This window comes from Molothrus ater, chromosome 3, assembly GCF_012460135.2.
Source record: "Molothrus ater isolate BHLD 08-10-18 breed brown headed cowbird chromosome 3, BPBGC_Mater_1.1, whole genome shotgun sequence".
Taxonomy (NCBI): domain Eukaryota; kingdom Metazoa; phylum Chordata; class Aves; order Passeriformes; family Icteridae; genus Molothrus; species Molothrus ater.
This window is the reverse complement of record NC_050480.2, coordinates 92,302,734-92,326,062: the sequence shown is the minus strand read 5'-3', so window position 1 is coordinate 92,326,062 and position 23,329 is coordinate 92,302,734. Positions and strand designations below refer to the sequence as shown.

The 23,329-nt window shown below is 35.9% G+C and overlaps 1 protein-coding gene across 1 annotated transcript in view; it reads left to right on the top strand.

The window, feature by feature from the left end:
* TTK (TTK protein kinase) overlaps positions 1–21,514 on the top strand; it is a 29,745-nt gene extending 8,231 nt beyond the window's left edge. The window contains exons 5-23 of the mRNA XM_036380358.1: positions 429–535; positions 4,113–4,256; positions 7,323–7,431; positions 7,546–7,621; positions 7,704–7,801; positions 8,334–8,433; positions 9,142–9,259; positions 10,600–10,781; positions 10,901–11,037; positions 12,488–12,614; positions 13,682–13,774; positions 15,476–15,633; positions 15,717–15,868; positions 17,058–17,182; positions 17,491–17,571; positions 18,807–18,983; positions 19,291–19,381; positions 19,616–19,713; positions 20,809–21,514. Coding sequence (XP_036236251.1) covers positions 429–535; positions 4,113–4,256; positions 7,323–7,431; positions 7,546–7,621; positions 7,704–7,801; positions 8,334–8,433; positions 9,142–9,259; positions 10,600–10,781; positions 10,901–11,037; positions 12,488–12,614; positions 13,682–13,774; positions 15,476–15,633; positions 15,717–15,868; positions 17,058–17,182; positions 17,491–17,571; positions 18,807–18,983; positions 19,291–19,381; positions 19,616–19,713; positions 20,809–20,898 — 2,263 coding nt within the window. The 3' untranslated portion in view covers positions 20,899–21,514. The remainder of the gene's footprint in view (positions 1–428; positions 536–4,112; positions 4,257–7,322; positions 7,432–7,545; positions 7,622–7,703; positions 7,802–8,333; positions 8,434–9,141; positions 9,260–10,599; positions 10,782–10,900; positions 11,038–12,487; positions 12,615–13,681; positions 13,775–15,475; positions 15,634–15,716; positions 15,869–17,057; positions 17,183–17,490; positions 17,572–18,806; positions 18,984–19,290; positions 19,382–19,615; positions 19,714–20,808) is intronic.
* The last annotated feature ends 1,815 nt before the right edge of the window (positions 21,515–23,329 follow it).

Genomic DNA, 23,329 nt, shown 5'->3' with positions numbered 1-23,329 from the left:
AATATTAATGTATTATGTAGTGATGTAGATTTAGGCCTTTTGTGTCTTGACTGGTATTTGCAGTAGCTGTAGTTGCTCTCAAATATTTAAATGTTGGTGTGCTGTGTAAGCATGAACCTGCTCAGCAATCTGTGGCTGAATGTAACACTAGGATTAAAATTTGCCAAAAATGAATTATCAAGTGTGAAAGAGCTTAAGGATTGAGTCCCTTGAGTTTTGGGAAGGTTCAGCTTGATGTCTTTCAATAATTAGAGTTTAAGATTCTTTGACTATTTGTAGTTCACTGGTTGCTCTAAGAGAAAGGAAAATCTTTAGCCTATAGGTGGGTTACTTTTTCAAAGTTATTCAAAGGCTTCATCCAGTACATGGAACTTCATCCTTCTCAAGCTCTTCACCTTGTTATAACTATGAATGTGCTGTCTTTACAGGCTTCAAGATCCAGAGGAGGCACGGGACCAATTTCATCTGGCCAGACTGAACTGCAAGAAATTTGCTTTTGTGCATGTGGCTTTTGCACAGTTTGAGCTATCACAAGGTGTGTAAAAAAACAAGAACAACTAAACTTGTTTGATGTTGCTGTTCTGTGTTGTTCTCTGTTTTGTTGTTTCAAACTTCTGCTCCCTTACATAATTTGTAAGTAAACTGATAGGTATTGAATCAGAAAGAAAAAAATCGGTATTTTTTAAATTTAAATTTACTGAGAATGTGTGTTCACTTTTAAAGTGAAAATATGCACACAGATCATTGGGATTATTTCTGTTTTAGAAATAACTTTCAAACTAGGTGAAAATTATTAGTAATTTCTACTTCTCTAATTTAGATCTTGCAGTGAAAGGCTTTTGAGTAAGGCTCCTCCTGCATGGAAAAGTGAGGCTGAAATACTTTGCTTGCTTGTGGAAGAAATTCTGTCCTCTTCCAAAAAGCATTTGTAGATTGTTTTTTATTAGACCAAAGTACACTGTCAATGTGCAATTTGGTTGCCCTAGTACTTGCTGGCAAGGCTGTGTTGGCTGCCCACAGCCACACAAGGCTTGTGGCTTGTGCTTTTGGATCTTTTGCATCTTTTGTTTCCATGGGTGATTTGAGCAGTGACATATTTTGCCCTGGATATTTCTTCCTTTGACAGTTTGCTCTGTACAGAAAGACAAGCACATTCCATGAAAGCTGTTTTCTTATTTGAATGGAAAAGACTTGATGAATGTATTAATTTTTTTTGTGATTTGTTTTCCTTCATATTTTTTTCAGTATTGTGCAAGTTATTGTATATTGTTGTATGTTGTATATATTTCTTATACTGCCTAGTATGAGAAATTCTCCCCAAACTTAGACAGATTAATTTATTTAGTGTAGCTATTCTATACTCTAAATTCTGAATGTATTTTATGGTTATCTTTCTTTACTTCTGTTTATTTTCCACGGATAGTGGTTTTGCTCCAGTACTACTTTTTAACTGTGTTTTAGGCTCTTATTTAGATGCTCAAAGTGTGGCCCATGAGGCTGAGGCATTTTGTTAAAATCAAAGTAGATACTCATTTGTCATCTCAGATTTCTAGTTTTTCTTTTGTGATAAATTGATTTGCATTAGAGCAGGAAAGGCCATGAACTGACTCCCCCCTCCCAGAAGTACATGTTATGTTTTGTGAATGACTCCTGTACAGGATGGGGAAAAAAGACAAAAATTTGCATGTTTGTGTCTTGAAATTGCACAGTTTCTGTGTTATGCCTAAGTCAGTTACCTGACCAGTCTTGTTCTAATATAAACTTGTGGTATTGAACTTCTAAACAGTAGTAATAAGAATATAATTATTTAGTGAGCACTGGATGTTTATTTAAACAGATAATTAAACACTAATACTGCAATAACAAAGATATTGTTAAATAAGTGTAATAAAACCTATTGTGTAATTTAATAAAGTGTAGAAATGCTGCTACAGGTTACCAGTGACTAAATTCATCCTGTAGTTATGGGATGTGCTCATGCAGTAGTTTACCTTACTTTGACAGTAAGTAATCAACCTAGAATGAAGTCCTAATCCCAAAGGAAATAAGCCAGTTATGATCGGCTTTGTTTTATCTGCAGTGTGCTCTCTGATTTGTATCTGCTACCCTTGAGCTGATCTAGGTGTCCTTTAGTAATGTGTATGGAGCTACAGCGTCCCTGCTGGGTGCCTCAAAGAGGATTAGTGCAACATGTGAGTTGTAAATTGTTACTTAAGAGTGCTGTTCCTTTTTCACTGTGTCCACTTAGGCCAGAGGGAAAGGAGGGTAGTGCTTTGTTGCTTCTTCATCCCAGTGTTTTCAGCAGTGCTTGGCACACCTGTCATTGCTTTCTTTTGCATTAAGAAGAAAAACTTAATTGCACGTTCTCTTCCTTAGCTCACAGTTTTGCTCAAGATAAAAGCTCAAGTTGTGAAATTAGATTTGGTAAATTGATGTTGATTTCTTAATAACTGAATATTAGTGACCTGGAAATGGAGTGACACAGTAAAGGTGCCATTCTGTTTTTTGTGGCTCTTTTTTTACTAAAATACTTAGTAAAATTTCATTTAAGTCCCCCAGATGAGGAGCTGTCTTGTCATTCCTTGGGTACCTTGGGTGGTGTGCTTGAGGATGATTGCTGTGAATTGGTCAGAACTCATGACCATAAAATTCTACTCTTGACTGTTTCAAATCTTATGCCAGGGTGCTTGATTCAGGCTTTTGGCATGTGATGAAGTGGATTGGTTGGAATTCAGAAATACTTCTGGCTTGATTTTGTGCCTTGGTTCATCATTTGTTAAGGGGGATGAAAGTTTTTCACATACATGTTTTGATGTCGTGCTCTTTCTTACTCAAGGAGGCACACAGTACTAGGAGGAATTACTTTTGAGTAGCAGGTCTTGTTGAAGCAACGTGTGGTTACTAAATATAGCAAAAGTTAGAATGCTGGTTAAAGATTCTTAGAGGCTATCCACTTTGCTAGTGATTTGGGAGAAAAAACAGTATTGGACTATATGGTTAAAAATGAAATTCTGACAAATTAGCACAAAATTTATTTAAATGAAATTATAGCTCATCTAATTTTGGTCCTTCCTTGCTTCAGTGTTTGGCATCATCCATTTAATGGTCTTAAAATAGATTACTTAAAGCGTAAGTTCCTGGTACCTACACTGCACTTCCACCAACCTGAACTACAGGCGAAGTGATGTCTAACTTCATTTATGAGTGGAGTTTTGAGTGCAGGGGACATGCATATGCTATTATGCATATACCTGAGTATTTCTTATAATATATTTGTGGCATGAAGGTAAGAACCAAGTGGTTTGTTTTGCTGCTTTGGAATGGAGGAAGAAGAGCATTTGGGGTTTCAGGGGCATTGACAGCTGTAGCAAAACATTGCATCATTTTGCCCAGATGTTCTTCAAACCGAGTAAAGTATTGTGGTTACAGTACACTTTTTTCCTTTATTTGACTTTTTCTAATAGATGCCTATGCACTTGTTTGCATATGTGAATTGACTGCTTCAATATGTCTTGTTAACACATTCCCTTTCCCACCCCATCTCTCTTCAAAGTTCTGTTTATGCCATTTAGTAATGTCTAAAGCTGTAATGAAAAAATATCCTTGCTTTTCTCTCCTCTTTTCTTAACTGTAGTGCTGTCCAGAGTTGTTTTATTTAACAACAGCTGGTTTTAAATGTGATTTCTATTAAGTGCTTTACAGATGTTTGAGAATATTTACATAATAAAATTTTTACCTGGTCAGATCTAAATGGAAGTCCATAAAAGTCATATTTCCTTGCTGATACGACAGAAAAAAATGGATTTTAGAATGAGTACAATTTTCTTACAGTTCCTATAACCCTAAAAAAATACTGAGATTATGTATTTTGTGACTTGGTGTTCAATTTAATGTGAAAAACTGACTTGTGGGATTTGCTTTTAACTATTTCCAGGCAGTTTCCTTAAAATGCCAATGTAAGGGGAGGTGTCCCTAATGAACAATGGCTTCATAGAACTATGCAAAGTGAATATAAGACAACATGAATGTAACCATCTCGTTAAAAAATCTTGCCCCAGTGTAATGGTTTTTTTTACTTCTGTGATTTCTAACTCTGTGCTTCTTACACTTAGAAAATGAGAAGAAGTGTAAGCAGATCCTTCAGAAAGCTGTGGAGTGCTCTGCTGTTCCTCTGGAATTGTTGGAAACTGCTCTACAAAACTTACATTTGAAAAAAAAGCAGTTACTCTCAGATGAGGAGAAGGAGAACTTTGCAGGTAATTGCAGTTTCTTAAAGTACTGGTTGCTTATGCATGTTGTGATTCTAGATTGGAAAAAATCACTAGTGTTTCTCCCTTCTAGATATAAACTCAGAATCTCTATTGCCCAATAAACAGATATATTCGTCTGTATTGTAAATCTCATTGCTTCAATGCTTGTTTCCATCTTCAGTGCAGTGACTGCAGTTTGCAGGAGCTGTGCTATGGTCAACTCTGATTCTGCAGAGGATGTTCCTCTGGCTGTCATTGGGGATTTGCAGTTTGTAATAGAGACTGGCAGCTCTAAGTGTGAAGGAAGAGCTGCTGTCGGTAGAGAGGAATTAGGACTGAAATATACAGACTAAACTACACTTATATAGGTTGCTTGGAGGTGTATCTTGTGACAGACTGGGAAAGAGTTGACAGTCATGTCAGTGAAGTCAAATCTAGGAAAAATAATCCATCTCTACTTGATTTTCGAGAAAACTTGTGTTTGTCAGTACAAAACTGAAGTGCTTGGCTGTATCATAAGTCCTAAGTGATCCTTATTGATGGGTATATAATTTCAAAAAGGGAACAGTTATTTCTTGAAGTTTTCAAGAGATAAATTTGTTTGGAGTGGAATTGAGCAAAAAATATGGTTTGACTCTTTCAAGAGTGATGTCTAACACTTCCATGTTTTTGCATTGTGTAAAGACAGGATTAATGTAAAATAAGTCTGATTTAATTTCCTTAGGGATATATCTTCAGGAGTGGTGTTTGATATTTGCTTGGCACCTATTGAATCAACATTTGACTGAAACACTAGTGGGGGTGAACTCTTTGAATAGTATTCAGCTATAGCATTCATTTATAATAAACTCTATTTTCTGTCTTATTCTGTTTATCATTAATTTGATATAGACATCATAAATGCCACTGTTGATGTACTGTGCCACAGGAGAATATCTTGAAGATACCAATATCCTTCATGGATTGTATAATTTTTTGCTGACATTGACTTGCTGCTGCAGGGCTAAGGAAATACCTGTGAGAATGAATGGCAAAACTCTACCTGCCAGTTAGGAAGTAGTGAACTTTGGGGCAAGAGTACGCTCATTTATTTTTTCATATGGGTTTGTAATTAGGTATATATAGGTTTGTAATTAGGTATTTGAAAAATGCAAACTATTAATTTAGTTATTTAAAGATTAAACTTTAAAAGGTAAATAACACCAGACTTGAAATATCTCAAACTCTGGGACATAAAAGGGGTAAATCACTGAATTTTGCTTTAAGTGAGTTTGTATGGTCCTCTGGAGCAAGAGAGGTGATTTTAGTATATTGGCATATAGGTATTTTTTGTATTACCATTTGAAGAGCTGCTTTTGTAAGTTTTTTTGATTTGAAAATATGAATGCTGTATATGTAAATGCATTTGTTCACAGCCTCAAAAGATTGTACAGAATGTTTTTGACAGTTATGTGCTGTTAGTGTTGTGATGCAAATATAAACCATGCATCAAGTCTAGAAACCTTTGGATTAATGCCTTTTTTTCTCTTTCATTTGCACACAGCAATCTAAAGTATTTGGCATACCAGGTGCAATCAAAGATGTTCAGTTGGGAAAAGGTAGTTTAGTATTTCAGAAATGCAGGTCATGTGGTCCAGCTGTGGTAAGGAGTATCATAAGAAGCAGATAGGCTGTCTTAGAGTGAAGGAATGAAAGTATTGTAGATCACCAGCTGGGTGTGAGAGTCCAGTGGCCAGCTTGGTGGTTCAAAAAAAAAAATCTTTGGGGAAAAAAAGTGTGAATTGCATTTGTGAGATGGTGATGGTCCTGGGTTGGTAATAAAACTACACTGTACACTGAGGCACTTGTTTTATTTAAATGAGTGGTTTGGTCTATTGGCATAAGTAGTTTATAAAATGTTAAGTATTAGAAATAGCCAATACTGCATTGTTCATCTACCAGAAGTCTGACTTCTGGCTGAAAGTAGAAAAGGGGTATGGGAGAGTTCAAAAGAAAAGTAAAATCCATTTTAATGAGCTAAAAAAAATTAAAACATGTTAAGTGCTATATTAAAAAATTAAAGTCCTTAAACTGTGATTTATTGGAAGGCTGTGGGTAGCTGTGGATCTTGTTGGTCAAGCAGATAATTTCCAATATTGATGGAACACAAGGCCTATGTGATGTAAAAGATCATAATATATAGTATCTTAGTTAGAATCTTGGGTTGGAAGGGTTTGGGTTGGAAGGGACATTGGAGGGGACATCTAGTTCCAACCCATTGCTATGGGGCAAGAATACCTTCCACTAGACCAGGTTGCTGAAAGCTTTCCACCTGGCTTTGAACACTTCCTGTGGCCTTTGATTTTCTTTTTTTTTTAAATATGCTCTTTGGTGTCTGTCTTAAAAAAAATCTTGTAGCATTGAAGAGATCTTATTCAAAATAACCAGATATTAATTTACATTTTTGAAAAGGGGTTTGTCAGGAAAATAGCTGAGTTCAAGTGATTGTTTATCTGAAGGTGCTTAAAATAGCTTGTACTCCACATTGTTCCCTAAATGTTGAATTAAACTGTGTTGTAATGTGAATGTGTGTTCATTAAGGTGTTGATACATTTTCATTAGTGTATTCTGAGTTCTTGTGGTTTCTTTGTCTCTGAGAAATTACCTTACCTTCACCTGTAGAGAAAAATAATGTGGAAGACAGTGTTGTTCTGAACTGTTTATTTGTGGGTTTGAGGTTCTATAATGACTTTTCAAATAACTTGAATTCTGGTTGTGTTTATATCTGAAATATATACTTTCACAAAGCTTGACTTGACATTTAATTTTAAGATTAATGTGCAACTTCATAAAACTACTGCTAAATATTCAATAATCAAGCAAGAGTCTCTTCTGGATTAAGATGGGGCTGGTGAATGAGCTTTTTGCTATTGCCTGCCTTGATACTCCCTGACCTCGCACAGCTTATATGACCACTCTCAAATTTGCTATCAGTGAGATCAGCTGGTTCGATTGAACCCAATTAGTTGCTTAGAATAATTTAGTTGAATTTGTCTGATATGATCTGAATGATTCTAACTATTTTCCCTACAGTATCAAGTACACAGGAGTCTGGACTTCAGAATATAGGTGGAAATCACAGAAGCTTAAAAAAGAATGATTCTAATGAAAATTCTTCTACTATTAACAGATCTTTATTTAGGTAATGTCTTAATTTCTTATTTAATTTTTATAACATCATTTAAACCAAAAGCAAACACATACACTACAGTGTTGTGTGTTTTGTTTTGGGGGGGGGTTTATTTTTTTCTTTTAGGGAAGAGAAGTCACAGGAGCTGGGTGCTCTAGTTAATTACCACAATCCATTGAGACCACTAAACAAATCTAACCAGGTAAAACATGTAACATTTTCTTTAAAATCTTAAACTCTTTTTTTTTGCTGTACACACCTGGTAACTTTGAATTTGTTCTAAGATTTGCCCATTTGGGAGGATTCCTGTTACCCTAGTATCTGATGATGGTGATGACATGGAGGATTCAGATGTCCCACTCATGGCTAGTATTACAAAGAGGTATGGTTATTGGATTTACCTACAGCACCACAGACTTTAATAGTACTTTTCAATGATACTTTTATTGGATAGTGGAAATGTCAGATGTCAATGTCAAATTTGACCTGAAGGACAGAGACAAATAGTCATTATACTTGCAACAGATAGTGCACTAACCTACTTCTAAGCTTATGGAAATTCTTTGTACAAAAGCATGTGAAGATGAAGAGAAAACGTGTTCTGGCTAATCAGTAAGCTCAAAAGAAATGGAAATTGAAGAGGAAATAAATTTTGTTCAAAGCATCTAAGTTTATGTAGTCCAGTTTTTAAAATAAGAGAAAATACAGTCTTGTAACTCAAGATATTTTTAAATCCTCATTTTGTAGCTCTTCTTTGTAGTGTTTCTGACTTTGCTGAGTGGACCTGCTTTTCTGTATATTTAAAACTTGTAGCCAGAAGTCTTCACACAACTACTTTTTTCATCTCATTCACAAAAAAGACCATTGCCACACTATGTTGGCATGGAATGTAACTAAGAATGTTTCTTCAACAGGCAAATGTCCCACTCCAAACAAACAGACTTTGTTGCACCTTTTCCACCATCAGAACCAAAACCTTGTGGGCGTGATTCATGCAACCTCGGAGATTTGCAGGTAACTTAAGTGTTTTTTAAATACATGGAGGAACTCTAGCTATCCTATGATATTAGTAAAAAAGATAACAGCTTTTTCAATTCAAGAAAGAAATAATGCAGGATTTCTCTTTAAGTAATCATTTGTGGATAGAAACATTGATTATGGCTTTTAAACTTGAAATTTGTTATGCATAATAGGGCATTATAAAAGAGCTCTCTCTGAACAGTGCATCTGTTGGGAGCAGTGGGAGTGGTGTTTGGAATATGATTTATGAAGAGGAGATAAACAGATTTCAACCTGACTACAGTACCTTTTTCAGCTGAAGTCATGTAGTTTACCATGGGAAGACCCTATTTAAGGAAGTCAATTCAACTCAGTGCTCTATGGAGCCATAAATTACAGCTTTTAATAGAGATTTTTTTATCAAAAACCAAATGTCTTGCATTTCTATGTCTTACATTTTCATGTCCCATGTCCCCATCTGCTAAAAGAATTCCAGAATAGAAAGCACTTAAAGGCCTTTATTATAGAAACTGGATTATGAAAATTCAGAGTGTTGATGTATATAAAAATAGCATCAGTAATACTTGTCTTTGTAACCTGCACAGTTCCTTGAGGCATGTTTGCTTTGCAGTGCACCTGCCACTTAATCACCGTAAGGAAATGTCTTGTATACTACTTCTGAATTTTCCTTTGATTCTTTAAGATGCTTTTTATGTTCTTTAGTCCTTACAAGAAAAAACAGCTTTACAGATGTTGGATGAGGGCAGCTCAGAAACAGCTACCAATTCAACTGTAACTCTCAAAACCAAAGTGGATGCAAGTCTTGTGACGAAAAGAGCAGGTAATGGTTAATGTCATGTATGAGTAGTTTGAAATAGAATAAGCATTGAGAACGTGCTATTCTGTATTTTTTAAAAAATGTGTTGCTAAATAAAATGTTTTTCAAAAAGTGGAAGTTACTGCATTATTAACATAACTTTGGAGAACAATTCTTCAAGTTCTTTTTAAAAGTTTTGTTGTATTTCAGAAATACTTCACTAGATATTGCATGGATTTTGACTATTATGTGAAGTCAGCTAAAAATAGTGATGGTACTAGATGACATTCTGTTGGCTTTCTGGAAAATGTTGTAACCAGGTTGGATTTATAGCAGGGATTTCAGGGCTAGTAAAATCTAGAAGGTTGCTATTATTTACCAGCTTCATGGAGTATGGAATACGGAATACATGTACTAACCTCCTATGGTTAGTTGCTAACTACTTCAGTGTTTCATTAGAAAGCTAGTTCCCTAAGTGGTGTTCTCATCCTGCTGAAAAAATTAGGTGAAAATGTCTAATATTGCAAGAGTTAGATTTAGGATTGTATAAGTACATATGCATTGTAGGAAAGAAACATTACAGTTGAAAAATTGTAATTTTTTTTAAACTTCAGCGTCCCCTCAGCTCCTCAGTGAGCTTTTCCCACTGACTTGCATTGGGAATAATTTGGTTTCAGGTCATACTTGCCCTGTTTGTGCTTCATTCCTGTTTCCAGGTTAGATGTTGGTTGAGGTAGTTCAGTCCTTCAGCAGCTGACTTGCACCAAGCTGCTCGGCATGGGATGTTGCTTTCTAGTAATTTGAAAAGAAAACTTTTCAGGCTTGTGAAGGAGCACTCTTAAGCTGTGCTGTTTGCAGCTTGCACTGTCACATCCCACCATTTCACTCTTGTACTACCTGTGCAAAAGGAACTAGGAGAGAGTGCCAAGTCCCTTTAGGCCTCTGGCTTCAGTCATTGCACTTGGATTATAGGTTGCCTATTGTTGCAGACAACAGACTTCTAATTTGGAGTATGGTAGTAAGCTTATCTTCAGTGCTTTATAAACCTGCTCAATAGCCTGGGATGTTGTAGTATGATTTGTGAACCTACTCTCATTGCCTGTGTTGGTGTAGAAACAGTTGCATCTCTGTTACTGTTACAGTGTTATCCTAAGACTTTTTGAATAAAGTTGCCATTTTACTACACTGAATTGAACATGCAGCTACGGACTTCATTAATGTCTTTTAAGGCCTAATTCCAGTAAATTGTCTGTGTTTTAGTCTGATCTAGAAAATGAGGTAAAATTATTGTAGTAACTTTTCAAGTGTTGAATATTGATTCATTTTAATAGTCTGGTTTTTGTTTGGGTTTTTTTTTCCCACAGAAAATAAAGTTCAGCATCTGGAGCTGAAGACACCAGAGCCCAGGAATCTGGAAAGTCAACAGCAACAATCTAGTTTTGGTGAAAGCTATAGAAAGCAGTTGGAGCAGATTAAACTAAACTGTGTTAATGCCAGAAAAAAAATGCCGGCTCAAGAAGTGTCACAGAGAAGCTGCTATGGAGAGGTAAAGTAACAAAAATATACATTACATGTGTGCTAGCAGCCTTCTCATGTTGAAGAAATTATTTGTGTTCTTAATTGTGGCTCCTTGTGTAATATAATATCTTGCTTTGCCCTTTGTAGGGAAAACAAACGAACATTGAACAGTCTGGTCATCCTGTTTCAAGACGATCATCACCATCAGATGCTGTTTCTAAGAAAAGTGACCCATCACACATTTATGGAACACCAAGCACCACATCTAATGATTATATGGCCTGGTAAGCCTACTATAAGGTGGTAGTTGATCTCTGGAAAGGTTGAAGCAGATTTTTACAGGGTTTGTTAAATTTTTCTGTTCGATAGCAAATATTCCAAGTGCTTCTGTGAAGTGCCTGACTTTGAGATTTAGATTGCATTTAGGGACCTTTGCCTATTTGGGCAGTTTTTCAGCATTTGAAAATTTACCATCAAATCAATAAGTCCCTAGTAGAGCGTTTATCTTTTTCACTGATCCCTGCTACATGACACTTTCTTTTGGATAAATTGTGGCTGAGAGGCTTTTTAGATTGATAATGATATATCAGTTTATTTCCAATGATGGAAGTGTCTGAGATTTTTAAAAGCACTTTGATAAACCCAGAAGCTTGCAGAATTAAGCACTTATGTTAGGAAGTTATAGCATTTGTTTATCCATGTTACCTTAAATAAGGCATAAACCCCATGCCTGTGTTGGCAAATCTTTCTAATTATATGATTACTTTTTGTTTTCATAAGTCTCTAGGATGAATCATATAGGTCAAGGTTGTATGCTGAGTAAGTACTGTTCCTTTTGGTAGGACCTCTGTCTCTATAGTTGCAGAATTCAGACTGTAGGTAGGGCATGAACCACATAATTTCATGAAAGAACATGATAAAAGTCCTTGAATAAATTCTCTTTACTTAGTTTGTACATGCTAAATATGCAGAATTGCTCAGTGTTCCTATTTCTCTATTTGGACTTGTTTTGTCCTTTTTTTTTAAACTTATGTGATTTTACTCTACCAAATAAATCCTAGTTATATACATTTTTTTTCCAGTTCTGATCTTGGCATTAGTTTCTGTAAATACAATTGGGGAAAAATTTAGTATGTTTAGAAATATAACTAAAGAGATGGTGGACACATCAGGAGAACAAATAAAAAAACCATAGGATTTTTTACAATCTTTAGTTTTTTTAAGTCAATGATCTTTCTGCTCATACACAGTGTAGCTAAAGCTCTTAAGGCAATAGTAAGAGTTTTTGAAGTTGTCTGTCTTAATATGCTTACTCTAAAAAATAGGTAATCTAAAAAGTTTTTGAATAAATAACAATAAGCTGGAGAAGAGTAACTGGCTCATACTCTCTTAGAGTCAGCTCTTCTAGCATTATAGTTCCTTCACTTTTCAGTTGCTCGGAAGTGCCAGCTATTGTCTGAAGATAGTGAGTTTGTGTTCTTAAAAGTATTTGCATGGCGCGTTATGGCGCGTTATGGCGCGTTATGGCGCGTTATGGCTTCAGTGTATTTCAAAAAAGACTTCTAAATGAAGATGTTGAAGTGGTCTTAATGATAATTAGTGAATGAAGTGGAGGCTTGAGCTCTTGCTAGTCACTAGGGCTTAACTTTCAAGAAACACTGAAGATTTCAACTTTGTTGTTAAAATAATCTTAGAAAATACAACTAATGCAGATACTGTTTATTTTTTTGTTAGTTTCAGTACACCAGTTGTAAAGGACAAGTTTCTGCCAGGATGTCAAATTTCTACTCCATACAGCCAGTTCCCATATTATTTACCACATACTCCAGCAACTCCATTTCAAAATCAAGTTGGCTTGCAGGTAACAATTTTGTCATTTTAGCACATATTTTCATTGGGAACTACTTTGGGTAAAATAAATGTGTGTATATGTTTTTTTTCATCTGGAGTTACTGTTCATCTTCTTGGAGGAGTAATGGAAAGTAGTCTAGTATTCCTAAAATAACTTTCTTTGTGTGTGTGTCTGAATTTAGATGACCTAAGTCAGATGTTGAAAAATCAGTTCAATTTTGTCAAAATGCTGGAGCCTTTGTCTAAGCCTTTTCTAAGCAATCTACGCCTTTTCAGGTCTTACTTAATGACAGAGAAAAGAACTAGAGCCTCTATTTTTGTTCTGCAGTGCTTTTACACTGGTATTACCCAGTACAGTACCATTAAAGAGAAGCAGTGTGTGTTGAAAATCATGAGTTTGAGGGAGGTAAAAGATTGCATTTCTCCTTTTTTTTTTTTTAGATTTCACAAATTTTGATACATTTGTTGTGGCCTGACATAATGTAAAAATGGGTTACCTTAGATGTGTTGCATATTCAGGTAGGAACCTTCCCAATTGCAGATAAAGCTGGGGGATAGGTTTAAGCTTCCTACCAGAGGATAAGTATTGATAAATTAATAAATCAAACTTGAGACTTTTCTATGGCTTGGTGTAGCAGATATGAGCAATGCAGGCTGTTTCAACTTCACACTACTGCAGTCTTTTAGCTATTAGCTTCAAAAAGAATGGTTTCAGTACAGCTCTTAAGTTTCATGCTGAGACTGAAAGTCTCTTAGGTAGTGTAGTTTCTGACCTTATATGTAAAGAGGGAGGTGTCTCTAATGATCTGGGAAGCCTTATTAAAGATCCTTTTCTTGATTTCCAGTGTAAGGAGCATTGGCACCTTTTACATGAATGCAGTGATGTCACATGCCAAATGATGATTAGTGTATGGGGATCTAGCTTTCATTTGAAGTTTCCTTACTGCTTCTAAACAACTTTATCATCTTCAGAAAGAGCAAGACAACTTAAAGCATTTTAATGTAATAAAAGTAGAGCTCTCAAGTTCTGTTGCATGTACCAATATTTATTTCTTAACCTTTTCTATGTGTACACAGGTTCCAGCTTCTGTACCTTCGCATGAATGCCTTGTCATCAATGGAAGAGTTTATACAGTGTTAAAGCAAATAGGTAGTGGAGGCTCAAGTAAGGTAAGGTGCTCCTTTATCCTTTTAGTCAGTCACTCATTTACGCAGTAGTACAATTTATTATAAATGTTGAAATCACCTAATGAGTGCCTAGTGTTAACATGTACACAATGTTTGACCCAGGGAATCCAGAACTTTGCTGGTGTGCCATGCTTAGACTTTTTGCTCTTGAAGATAATTTCTGTGGTAGAGTAAGCATTAAAATTCCTGGTAGAATCAGCTGTTCTATTGTAAGAGATGTGCTGCATTGTGTACATCCTAATGTGAAAGGCTGTTGTTTAGAGCAGTGTGATTACACTGTTGGGAAATGGGTGACTTGTAAAGTTGATTGAGAGCCTGAAGGAGACAGACCATCTCTTAACTACTTCTGTAACTTGTGTGAGAAGTAGAGTTGTAGCTATGTCTGAAGTGGTGAGTGAGATGCTTTTTACATGGAAATCTGGGGTCATGGGAGATTGAGAAACAATATTGGCAAAATCTCTTGGGCTTGTTATAGTTCCTTAGTTTCTTAACAGCATAAGCAGTTTAGCTGGATATTGTGGGGGACTATGTCAAAGGCCTTACAGAAGTCCAGATAGATGACATCTCTATCTCTTCCCTTGTCCACTGATTTAGTCCCTCCCTCACAGAAGGTCACTGGGTTGGTCAGACAGACTTGCATGTGGGGAAGCAGTGCTGGCTCTTTCAAATCACCTCCCTGTTCTCCATGTGTTTTAGCAGAGCTTCTGGAGGATGTGTCCTAAGGATACCTAATTTAACTAATTACGTAGAGGTCTTTCCCTTTGTGAATCCATGTTGACTGTCTGATTGTTACATTTCAGTTGTACCCAGTAGGATATTCTCTGTAATTTTTGCAGCAACAGAGGTTTGGCTAACAAGTTTGTAGTTTCCTGGGTCTGCCCTCCCATCCTTCTTGCCAGTTGGACTAATACTAGCCAGCTTTCAGTTAGCAGGGAACTCCAGAAAGAGGAGCTCTCTGTTGCCAATGTATGGTTGTAGAATGAGGTAGGATGGCAGGGACTTCTGTGTGTCACTTTCTCATAGTCTGCTTAAAACAAGGCTCAAATAGAGCAGGGTATGCATGGGGTTTTGTGTTTAAATATTGCCAAGGATGGAGATTTCATAGCCTATCTGGACAAGCAGTTTTCCTGTTGGTCTATATGACAGTGAAAAAATCAAAACATTCAATTGTGATTTCCTTGTTGTTAGCTATGTCTGTTGCATCTCATACTTGGATGGTTCAAGAGGAGTCTGTCATACCTTCCCTTTAAATAGGTGAAGACTGCATATAGGATTTCCTGCAGCCTTCTCAAGACTAAATGAGACTTTGTGCTCTCAACCTCTTCTAATGTGCCATGTAGTCTAGCCTCCAAATGATCATGGTGTGACAAAGTGAATGTGTGAGGGCAGATCAAACCTTTATCTCTGAGAGTGTTATTTCATAATCTTTATCTTAGGAACACTGCAGACTCATGATGTACTACACCTGGTGAAATATAATGTGGCACCAAGATAGCTTCTGATAGAGGGTTGGTTCTGTTGTAACTGGTGTCTTTGATTTTTTTCATGCTGGCTTGTATGAATTTTGTCAGATTGTTTCTTCCTTTTGAAAAGGTAGACTTTGGTATTCTGGCTGAGTTGAGATGAAGGACCGTGGTACATTGGAATAGGGATGAATGAAGTTATTAACATATTGTTTTGTAGGTGTTTCAAGTACTGAATGACAAGAAGCAGCTGTATGCTGTCAAATATGTGAACCTAGAGGAAGCTGATCAACAGACTGTTGAGAGCTATAAGAATGAAATTGCTCATTTGAGTAAACTGCAGCAACATAGTGATAAGATCATCCGCCTTTATGACTAGTGAGTAAATACTAACTTTATTTAACCAGTATTTCACTGTAAAAAGATATTTCCTTCACTTTTAACACATGTTTTATTTTTAGTGAAATTACTGATCAACATATCTACATGGTAATGGAGTGTGGAAATATCGATCTCAATAGCTGGCTTAAAAAGAAAAAAAAGATGGATCCACTGGAACGAAAGAGCTATTGGAAAAATATGCTGGAAGCTGTTCACACAATCCATGAATATGGTATTCTTAAATAATTCTAGGTATTTGTATAGGATATATGGCAGATAATATGGCTCTTGTTTTAATTTTGAGGGTGGTATTGTTTTTAATGTTGGTGTAATCTTAGTGATCTTCAAAGATGGGTATTTACTGTATTTAAAAAAAAAAAGCAGTGATGCAAAAAACCAAGTTAAATCTTGATCCAGAGACAGACTTGGCTAAGTCAAGAAGGATCTCACAAATATCACTGTCTATGTAATGCTATCTGCTTTCTTTCAACGGCCAGAAAATATTTTCTGTTTTAGACTACCTCGTATACTCCCACTTGTTCTCTGTTAGACTCAAATTTTAGCCACTCAGTCTCTCCATACTTAGCTTTGACATAATGACAGCTCTGCCATCTTTACTTTGACAAAGTGTTCCAGCTTTCTGCTAGAGTTCTTCAGGCCTTCCTCTCCTCTTTACCTATATATTTGTGTATGCATCTATAGCATCTATTCTGTTTGTCTGTATAGTATAAAGGAGAGGCAGACTTGGATCTTTTCCTATGTAATAATGAAGTGAAGAGTAGTACATGTAGCATAAAGCATCATCTATTTTAGGACTGGAACATTCAAAAATATAGCAAACAGCAAAACCTACTGAAATTCAGCAGGCATACATAGATGTGATGTTTTGAAAAAAGACATAGATTTTTGTAAAATATCAAGATTGGTTGACTATGTAGATAGTAACCAAAATTCATGTTAAATTGTGCAAGTAGAGTTTGTAAGAAGTCAGTTGTGTATATTCCTCAGTGAATGGTACCTTTAATCAGACTAAGCAATATAATTATTTTATTTTAACTACCTGCTTAGCTAATGAAGAGAACGACAAGCATAGACAGGCCACTGAACTGCTCCAGAGCAGCAATCCAGTGTGGCTATGTGCCCACAGAGCTGGAGTGTCTGTCCCAAACTGAGACAAACTCTGCAACTCAAATTGCTTGGAGCTGTTCTGGGGTACCTGCAGGTTTGATTAAGTAGTACTTCTAACTGTAAATTCATGTAAGTTAAGAACTCTTTAGGAAAAAATGGAAGCACTCTTATGAAATCTGCAGAGACTCAAATAAAGCCAATCTGCACTTTCTCTCTATGCAAGGGTTATGGGAATTGAGTAATGTTTAACCTTATGGTAGTAATTTGGATTTACTTTAAACTCTTTTTTACAGGCATTATTCACAGTGATCTGAAACCAGCAAACTTTCTGATAGTTGATGGAATGTTAAAACTAATTGACTTTGGCATTGCAAACCAAATGCAGCCAGATGTGACAAGTATCATTAAAGATTCTCAGGTGAAATACTTCTGGAAAATTCATGTCAATTTTTCTGTGAAATGCAATAGTACCTGCTGATAATTTTGATTGTAATAACCTCAACTACTATTGAAATCTTATGCTGAATGGTTTTATATGTGTACATAATTAATGTATATTGTTTTTTACATGTTTTTAATGAAGAAAATAATAATGGCATTCAACCCTAATAGAAACAAACTTTTAAGATGCTTTTCAGTGTTTAAGGACAGAAATCTAAGTTTTATTAAGTTAATTAAATTGAATGCATGCTTTACTTAAAATATTTTTTTCATTTTTATGGCTAGGCTGGCACAATGAATTATATGCCACCTGAAGCAATAGAAGATAAGTCTTCCTATGGAGAAAATGGCAAGCCTCGTTCTAAGGTAGTATGATCTTTTTTCCTCCTATTCCCTTCATGTTAGGAAGGAAGAATCTGAAGAATCATATATCTTCAGATTTTTTTTCAAAATCTTCCACTGAAACTTGAACAGAAGAGAATTTATTGTGCTGTAATGGTGTGCAGAGTTGGAAGGTTAAGTTTAATTTCCCTAACTACCTAAAAGCATTTGGCAGATAGTGTTTAGAAAAATGTAAGTGCTCAATTACTGCGTAAAATTGAAAGTAAAACAGAGGCACAGACTTGGGCATTTTAGGGCCACATATGAGTTCAGTGTATCCTGTTAGTTTTTCTCTGCTACAGAGTATTGTGTATTGTAGAAAATTTTATATCACCAGGGCAATGGAATGTGAATGATGAGAAAAGTACTGAAGGGAAAGCACTTTTCACATTAGCAGACAAAATTCAACTGAGGCCTACATGGTTTGGTGCAAAAATCCATATGTACTCTCATGTACATGAAGATTAACTTTTTAACAGTTGAATGGAAGTATTATTATGTAATGAAATAAAATCTTTGTTTCCTAAATAGACAATAAAATATTGCAAAAGTAGATTTTTTTTAAGGATGGTAATTTTTTTACCTTTTGTATTTCTAAATTAAAACTGCGTGCGAAGTGCAGATTTTTTCAGCTCATCTAAGCAGAAATCTAACCACTGTGCTGGGAGTCAGGTTCTCTGTATGCATCTTTCTCCACTTCCCCCTCTCCCCTACTCTGTGCTTCTTTTGAAGTACTTCAGCTTCAAAAGGACAAGTGCAAAGTTGTCCTGCAAGGACCAGCCTGAGTGTCATAGTTGAAATATGGATCTGAATCCTTTAAACCCAGGGGAGTTGAATTGTGGCTTTCCACTTAGGAGATATAGCAGTGATCTCTCACCATTTCCTGGATTTAAATAATTTAGTATGCTTTTAGTTGTGTTTATTTTTAAATCTGAAATTAGAATCCTGCAGTTTGAGTTGTTAAGGACTAACTTTATTTTTAAGTTAGTTCTTGAAGTAAGTTGATTTTCAAAAATAGTTTAGAACAATAGTTTTCTTATGGATATCAGTGAAGGAAGCAATGTTACTGTCTTAGTAGATAATGGCGTGCTGTCTTGGTGATTTTGTGTAATAGTAACAAAGATCTCTTACACAATGAAAACTGTACAAATACATGATAAATTGACTGAAGGGCCAGTTCCTTAAGTAGAGAGTAATTTTTTTTTTATTTTTAATATTAGATAAGTCCCAAAAGTGATGTGTGGTCACTGGGCTGCATTTTGTACTGTATGACATATGGAAGGACTCCATTTCAGCATATAACAAGTCACATCAATAAAATGCATGCTATTGTTGATCCAAGCTATGAAATAGGGTTCCCAGATATTGCTGAGAAGGATCTTCAAGATGTGCTGAAGGTAACTGTTCCTTTTGTTTTAAGTAATGGTAATTTCTTTATTTAAAGCATATTTTATAAAACTGAATGAGTTGTGCTCAAAAGACTTTTTCCACAGAGAGATGCTCACTGCTACTTGTAGTAAGAGGCCTTATTCTAAAAGAAGAACTAAGGTAGAGCTACTCATGTAGTTTCCATATTAAAGTCTCTTTTCAGCTCAATACCAGCTAAGTAAGTCCTTTGGTTCAACAACCAAAGTAAATACTGTTAATTCCTAGGACAATTCATAATTTATAGGCAAAACATTCTTCCTCTTTCTTCATTTGCAGCGCTGTTTAATAAGAAATCCTAAAGAGAGAATTTCTGTTTCGGAGTTGCTGGTACATCCCTATGTTCAAATTCAAAGTCATTGTCCAACAGGTACATTTATTTTAAAATACATTTTTACTAAATAGTATTTGTAACTATGCATTAAAAACCACTTTACAATTAGATGTACTATGAGCTTGTTGATGTGACTCAGTTTTGTTTGGTGCCTACATCTGCTTCAGAAAAGACTTCACTATTTTAATTCTTAAACCTGTTGCAAACTGTTCTGGCAGTTTTTATGCTGATAATGTATACAATTTCACCATGAGTATAAATTACCTGCAGATGTTCCAAATGCAAAAGGAACAACAGAGGAAATGAAACGTATCCTTGGCCAGCTTGTTGGCTTGAATTCTCCCAATTCTATTTCTAGAGCTGCGAGGGTAAGTAAATTGTCTTTTCTATTTTGTGTTGTAGTACATGCCCATTCAGAGCAAGGTTAGAATGTTTAGTAGTGAAACTGAAACAATACATATATGAAATCTTCAGCCATAGCTGGGAAAACATTGCATATCTTAGTGCTTCTATTTGCAAGGATGCAGAATCTCTCTATATTATTCTGAATTGGAAGGGTTGAAAGTGATGCCAGTAATCTTTACTTTTAGTTTTTTCTTTCCTTTCCACCTCCTGGTAGATCTGCTATGCTTTTAAGCAACCCCTATGTGGGAGTCTTCTAATTTAAGAACCCTCACTATGGAAAAATTATCTCAATTGATCTGTTAAGTATGCACACTTTTGGACTGCAACTGTTCCTGCATCCTGGAAGTTGCTGAGCTGTTAATGCCAGTGTTATTGTAAATTAGTTCCTGTGTGTTGAAGTATTGCAGCCTCTCTGTTTATTGCCTGAAAGAGAAGCTTGATAAATCTTCAACTCTGTTCTTTCTACCTGTGTCTCAGAGGTGATGGTGGTAAAATATACATAAGACCTAGAGAATGCAAAACTGCTTTCATGGGGAGGAAAGCAAATTCAATGTATATTAAATCTAAAGGAGTTCATGCTTACACTTCTAGTTGCACTTGATCTGTTTTGAATATGAGGTTGGACAAGTAGTTATTCTTCTAACAAAATGGTGATTTGGCTGTTTGTGGGCATCTGAGTATCTCATGCAGAGCTTGCATGCCCCCAGTACACAAATAACTCCTTCCATGCTGGGGTTTCCATAGTGGAGACGTTTAATAGAGTAAACTTGATTTTTAGATCTCTCCAGCTCATTTGTTCTCTCCTGACTTGTGAAACTCTATAACTTTGCCCACACTGCAAAGTCAGTGTATGTATTTTCCCCTGGGCACTGCACTGCATTACAACTGGTACAACTAAGCTGTCTTAAGTGTTTTATTTTTTGATTTGACAGAGCAATTTTAATATGGAATATTTCAGTATGTGATGATTTATTTCAAGTGTAATGCTTGTTATATTGTTTGAATCCACGTGCAGTACAACTATGTTCACCTGAATACCCTGTGTGTTTAACTTTCAGACTTTATATGAACAGTGCAACAGTGGTAAAACTCTTGATGTATCAGCATTTGCAAAACCTGGGAGTCAAAAAACATGGACAACAAAATGATGTACTACTGTTCAGGATGCAACAGATGTCTGGTCTGTTCAAAAAGTATTTTGTGCTGCTAGCTTTTAAAAGGACACTCAGCATAAAGTTTGCATTTTTATATGTTCGTTGTGTTCTTTTGATAATGATTTCAGGTCATTAAAAAGAGCTTAATTGAATGCTTTTTACAGTGGGCTCTTTCACTCCTTGCATGCTGCTTGGGTTGAGCAATGACAATGGCTACTTGGTGATTATGGTCTGTGTTACTTACAAAGCACAACCGTGTCTCGAGTACAAAAACTTGTGTGAGAATCTTTCAAGATGAGATCTTAGGAGAAGCTAATATAAAAAAGTTCCCAAAAAAAGCCAGCTGATGTACATGAAAAACATGAAATACCTTTTGAAACATCTCCTAAGGCACAAACAGTGTTATGCTGTTCTGTCCTTTGCTAGTAAATACCTTGGAAATGAGCATTCTGTATAAACCACCAGTTATAATATTGGTAGATGCATGTAAATGTCACCCGGCTTTTGAGCTGTTCCTGTGGTTGAGTGTTATGATGGAATCATCAGTACTGTGTTGAACTTGTATGAATAAAATGACTCTTGTTGTATTAAAAATGCTATTACAGGTTAAGTCTGCTTTTCAAATTTCAAAATAGAAATTCCTTCAGGAATCACTATGGTAATAAATTACTAATTTGGTTTTTTAAAAGCATTAATACTAAGCATTTGCTAAAATGCACTGAATGTAAGAGAAGTGGATTTTACATGGTTGTTATTGGATTGGTCAGGTTTTAACTGAATTACATTTCTGATGCGAGTGTATGTTCATACCGGCCCTCCTTTGTTTTGGGTTAGGTGTGATTCTCTACATTACACAGGGAGAGTGATCAGAGTGGGAATTATTCCTGATAAACAGGAGGGCTGAAGCAGGGGCAGAGAATGTGTGCTCCACTGCAGTGTTGGAGCACACAAAGAACAGCACATCTCCTTCTTAAGAGTAAACCTGGAATGATAAACTTAAGGGGTTGGTCTCATTGTCATTATGTGAAACAGGGTGTGGAATCTCAATTAGTCATCTGTCAGGATGGGGGTAGTTGTCCCATGTTTCTAGTGAAAAAGGCTTGTTCCCCATAGTGGTCTTGTTCTTGCTCATTTTTTTTTAAAGACTTAGTGCTGCTGCTGCAGAAGTTCAGAGGTATTTCAGGCATAAGGAGTACCTGTGCTAATTGTACTCCACCTTTTGTTTATAGCTTGTTATGTATATATTAAAATTTTCAAAGTTGAAGCCAATGAGGAAAATATTTTATTGTTCTGCACATTTGATATTCTAAACAGTTTGAGAGACTGCTAAGGTATGGGAATTGAAACACTTTGGCTTTCTCTGGAAGGGGGGAAGAAGTATCAGCCTCTTCAGAAAACCTGTGAAGAAAATCTTTACTCTGCAGAAATGTCTTTTCATAAAGTGAAAAGTTTCCCAAGTCCTTGTCTAGATTACAGAGCTTGAAAAAATTATTTGTAGTTATTCTAATGTTACAGTTGTTAACTTTTGCTGTTTTGCTTCCCTAGTTTGTGTTGAATATTGAGAGGCAGTGCTACATTACTGCATAGCAGTCCTACAATAGCTACAGCTATTTTTCTTTTGTAGTGTATGATTTATCAAGCCTTTCTTTTATTCCATGGCTGTTGAAGAACCCACAGGAAATATAACTGACATGAGAGGGAGCTTATGAAAGAGCCCTGGGGCTGATAAGAGGCAGTGGGTTGTTATCAATCATCCCTTTAAAATAATTTTTTTCCATTGCAGATGGGCAGTTGATTTATTCCTCTTCCCCACCTCCACGACATGCTGCAGGATATCTGTCTGCCTTGGTAGCTGCCACTTACGAGTCTTCAATCTATTTCAGGGCTTTTTTTCTGCTTTATTGAAAGCTATCTCCCTTCTCAAGTTCTGCTGGAGTCTTAAAAGCATAAGTGAATTACAGAAATGTGTGATTAGCTTTAAAGGACAAAAAATAACAATCTTAAATGTTGGGTAACAGGTAACTGCTAAAAGCTTTTTCAAGGTTACAAAATGTCCATCCTGTGTTACTGTCACCCTCAAGGCTGCATTTCAGGACATTGTATATAATGGAGAGAGAAGATGGCTGGTAAAGCAGAGTATGTCTGTAAAGAGATAAATTTACAGTACAATACCATATCAGCTAATAATGAGATTCCACAGCTATGTGAAGGGTACAAAGGTAAATGAGAACACTTCACTAAGTTCCCTGTTATAATTCTTGTTGGAAAAATGGGTTTGGGAGTCTACAGCCTGTAAATCTAAAACTGTGTTCCAAAAGCTCTGCTCAGCAGCTGGCACTATAAAAGAAACCTAACTGCAGAAGGGTTACTTTCCTTTTCATTTATGAAGGGGTCTAGCATGACTCAGTCTCCAGATTCCTCTGGA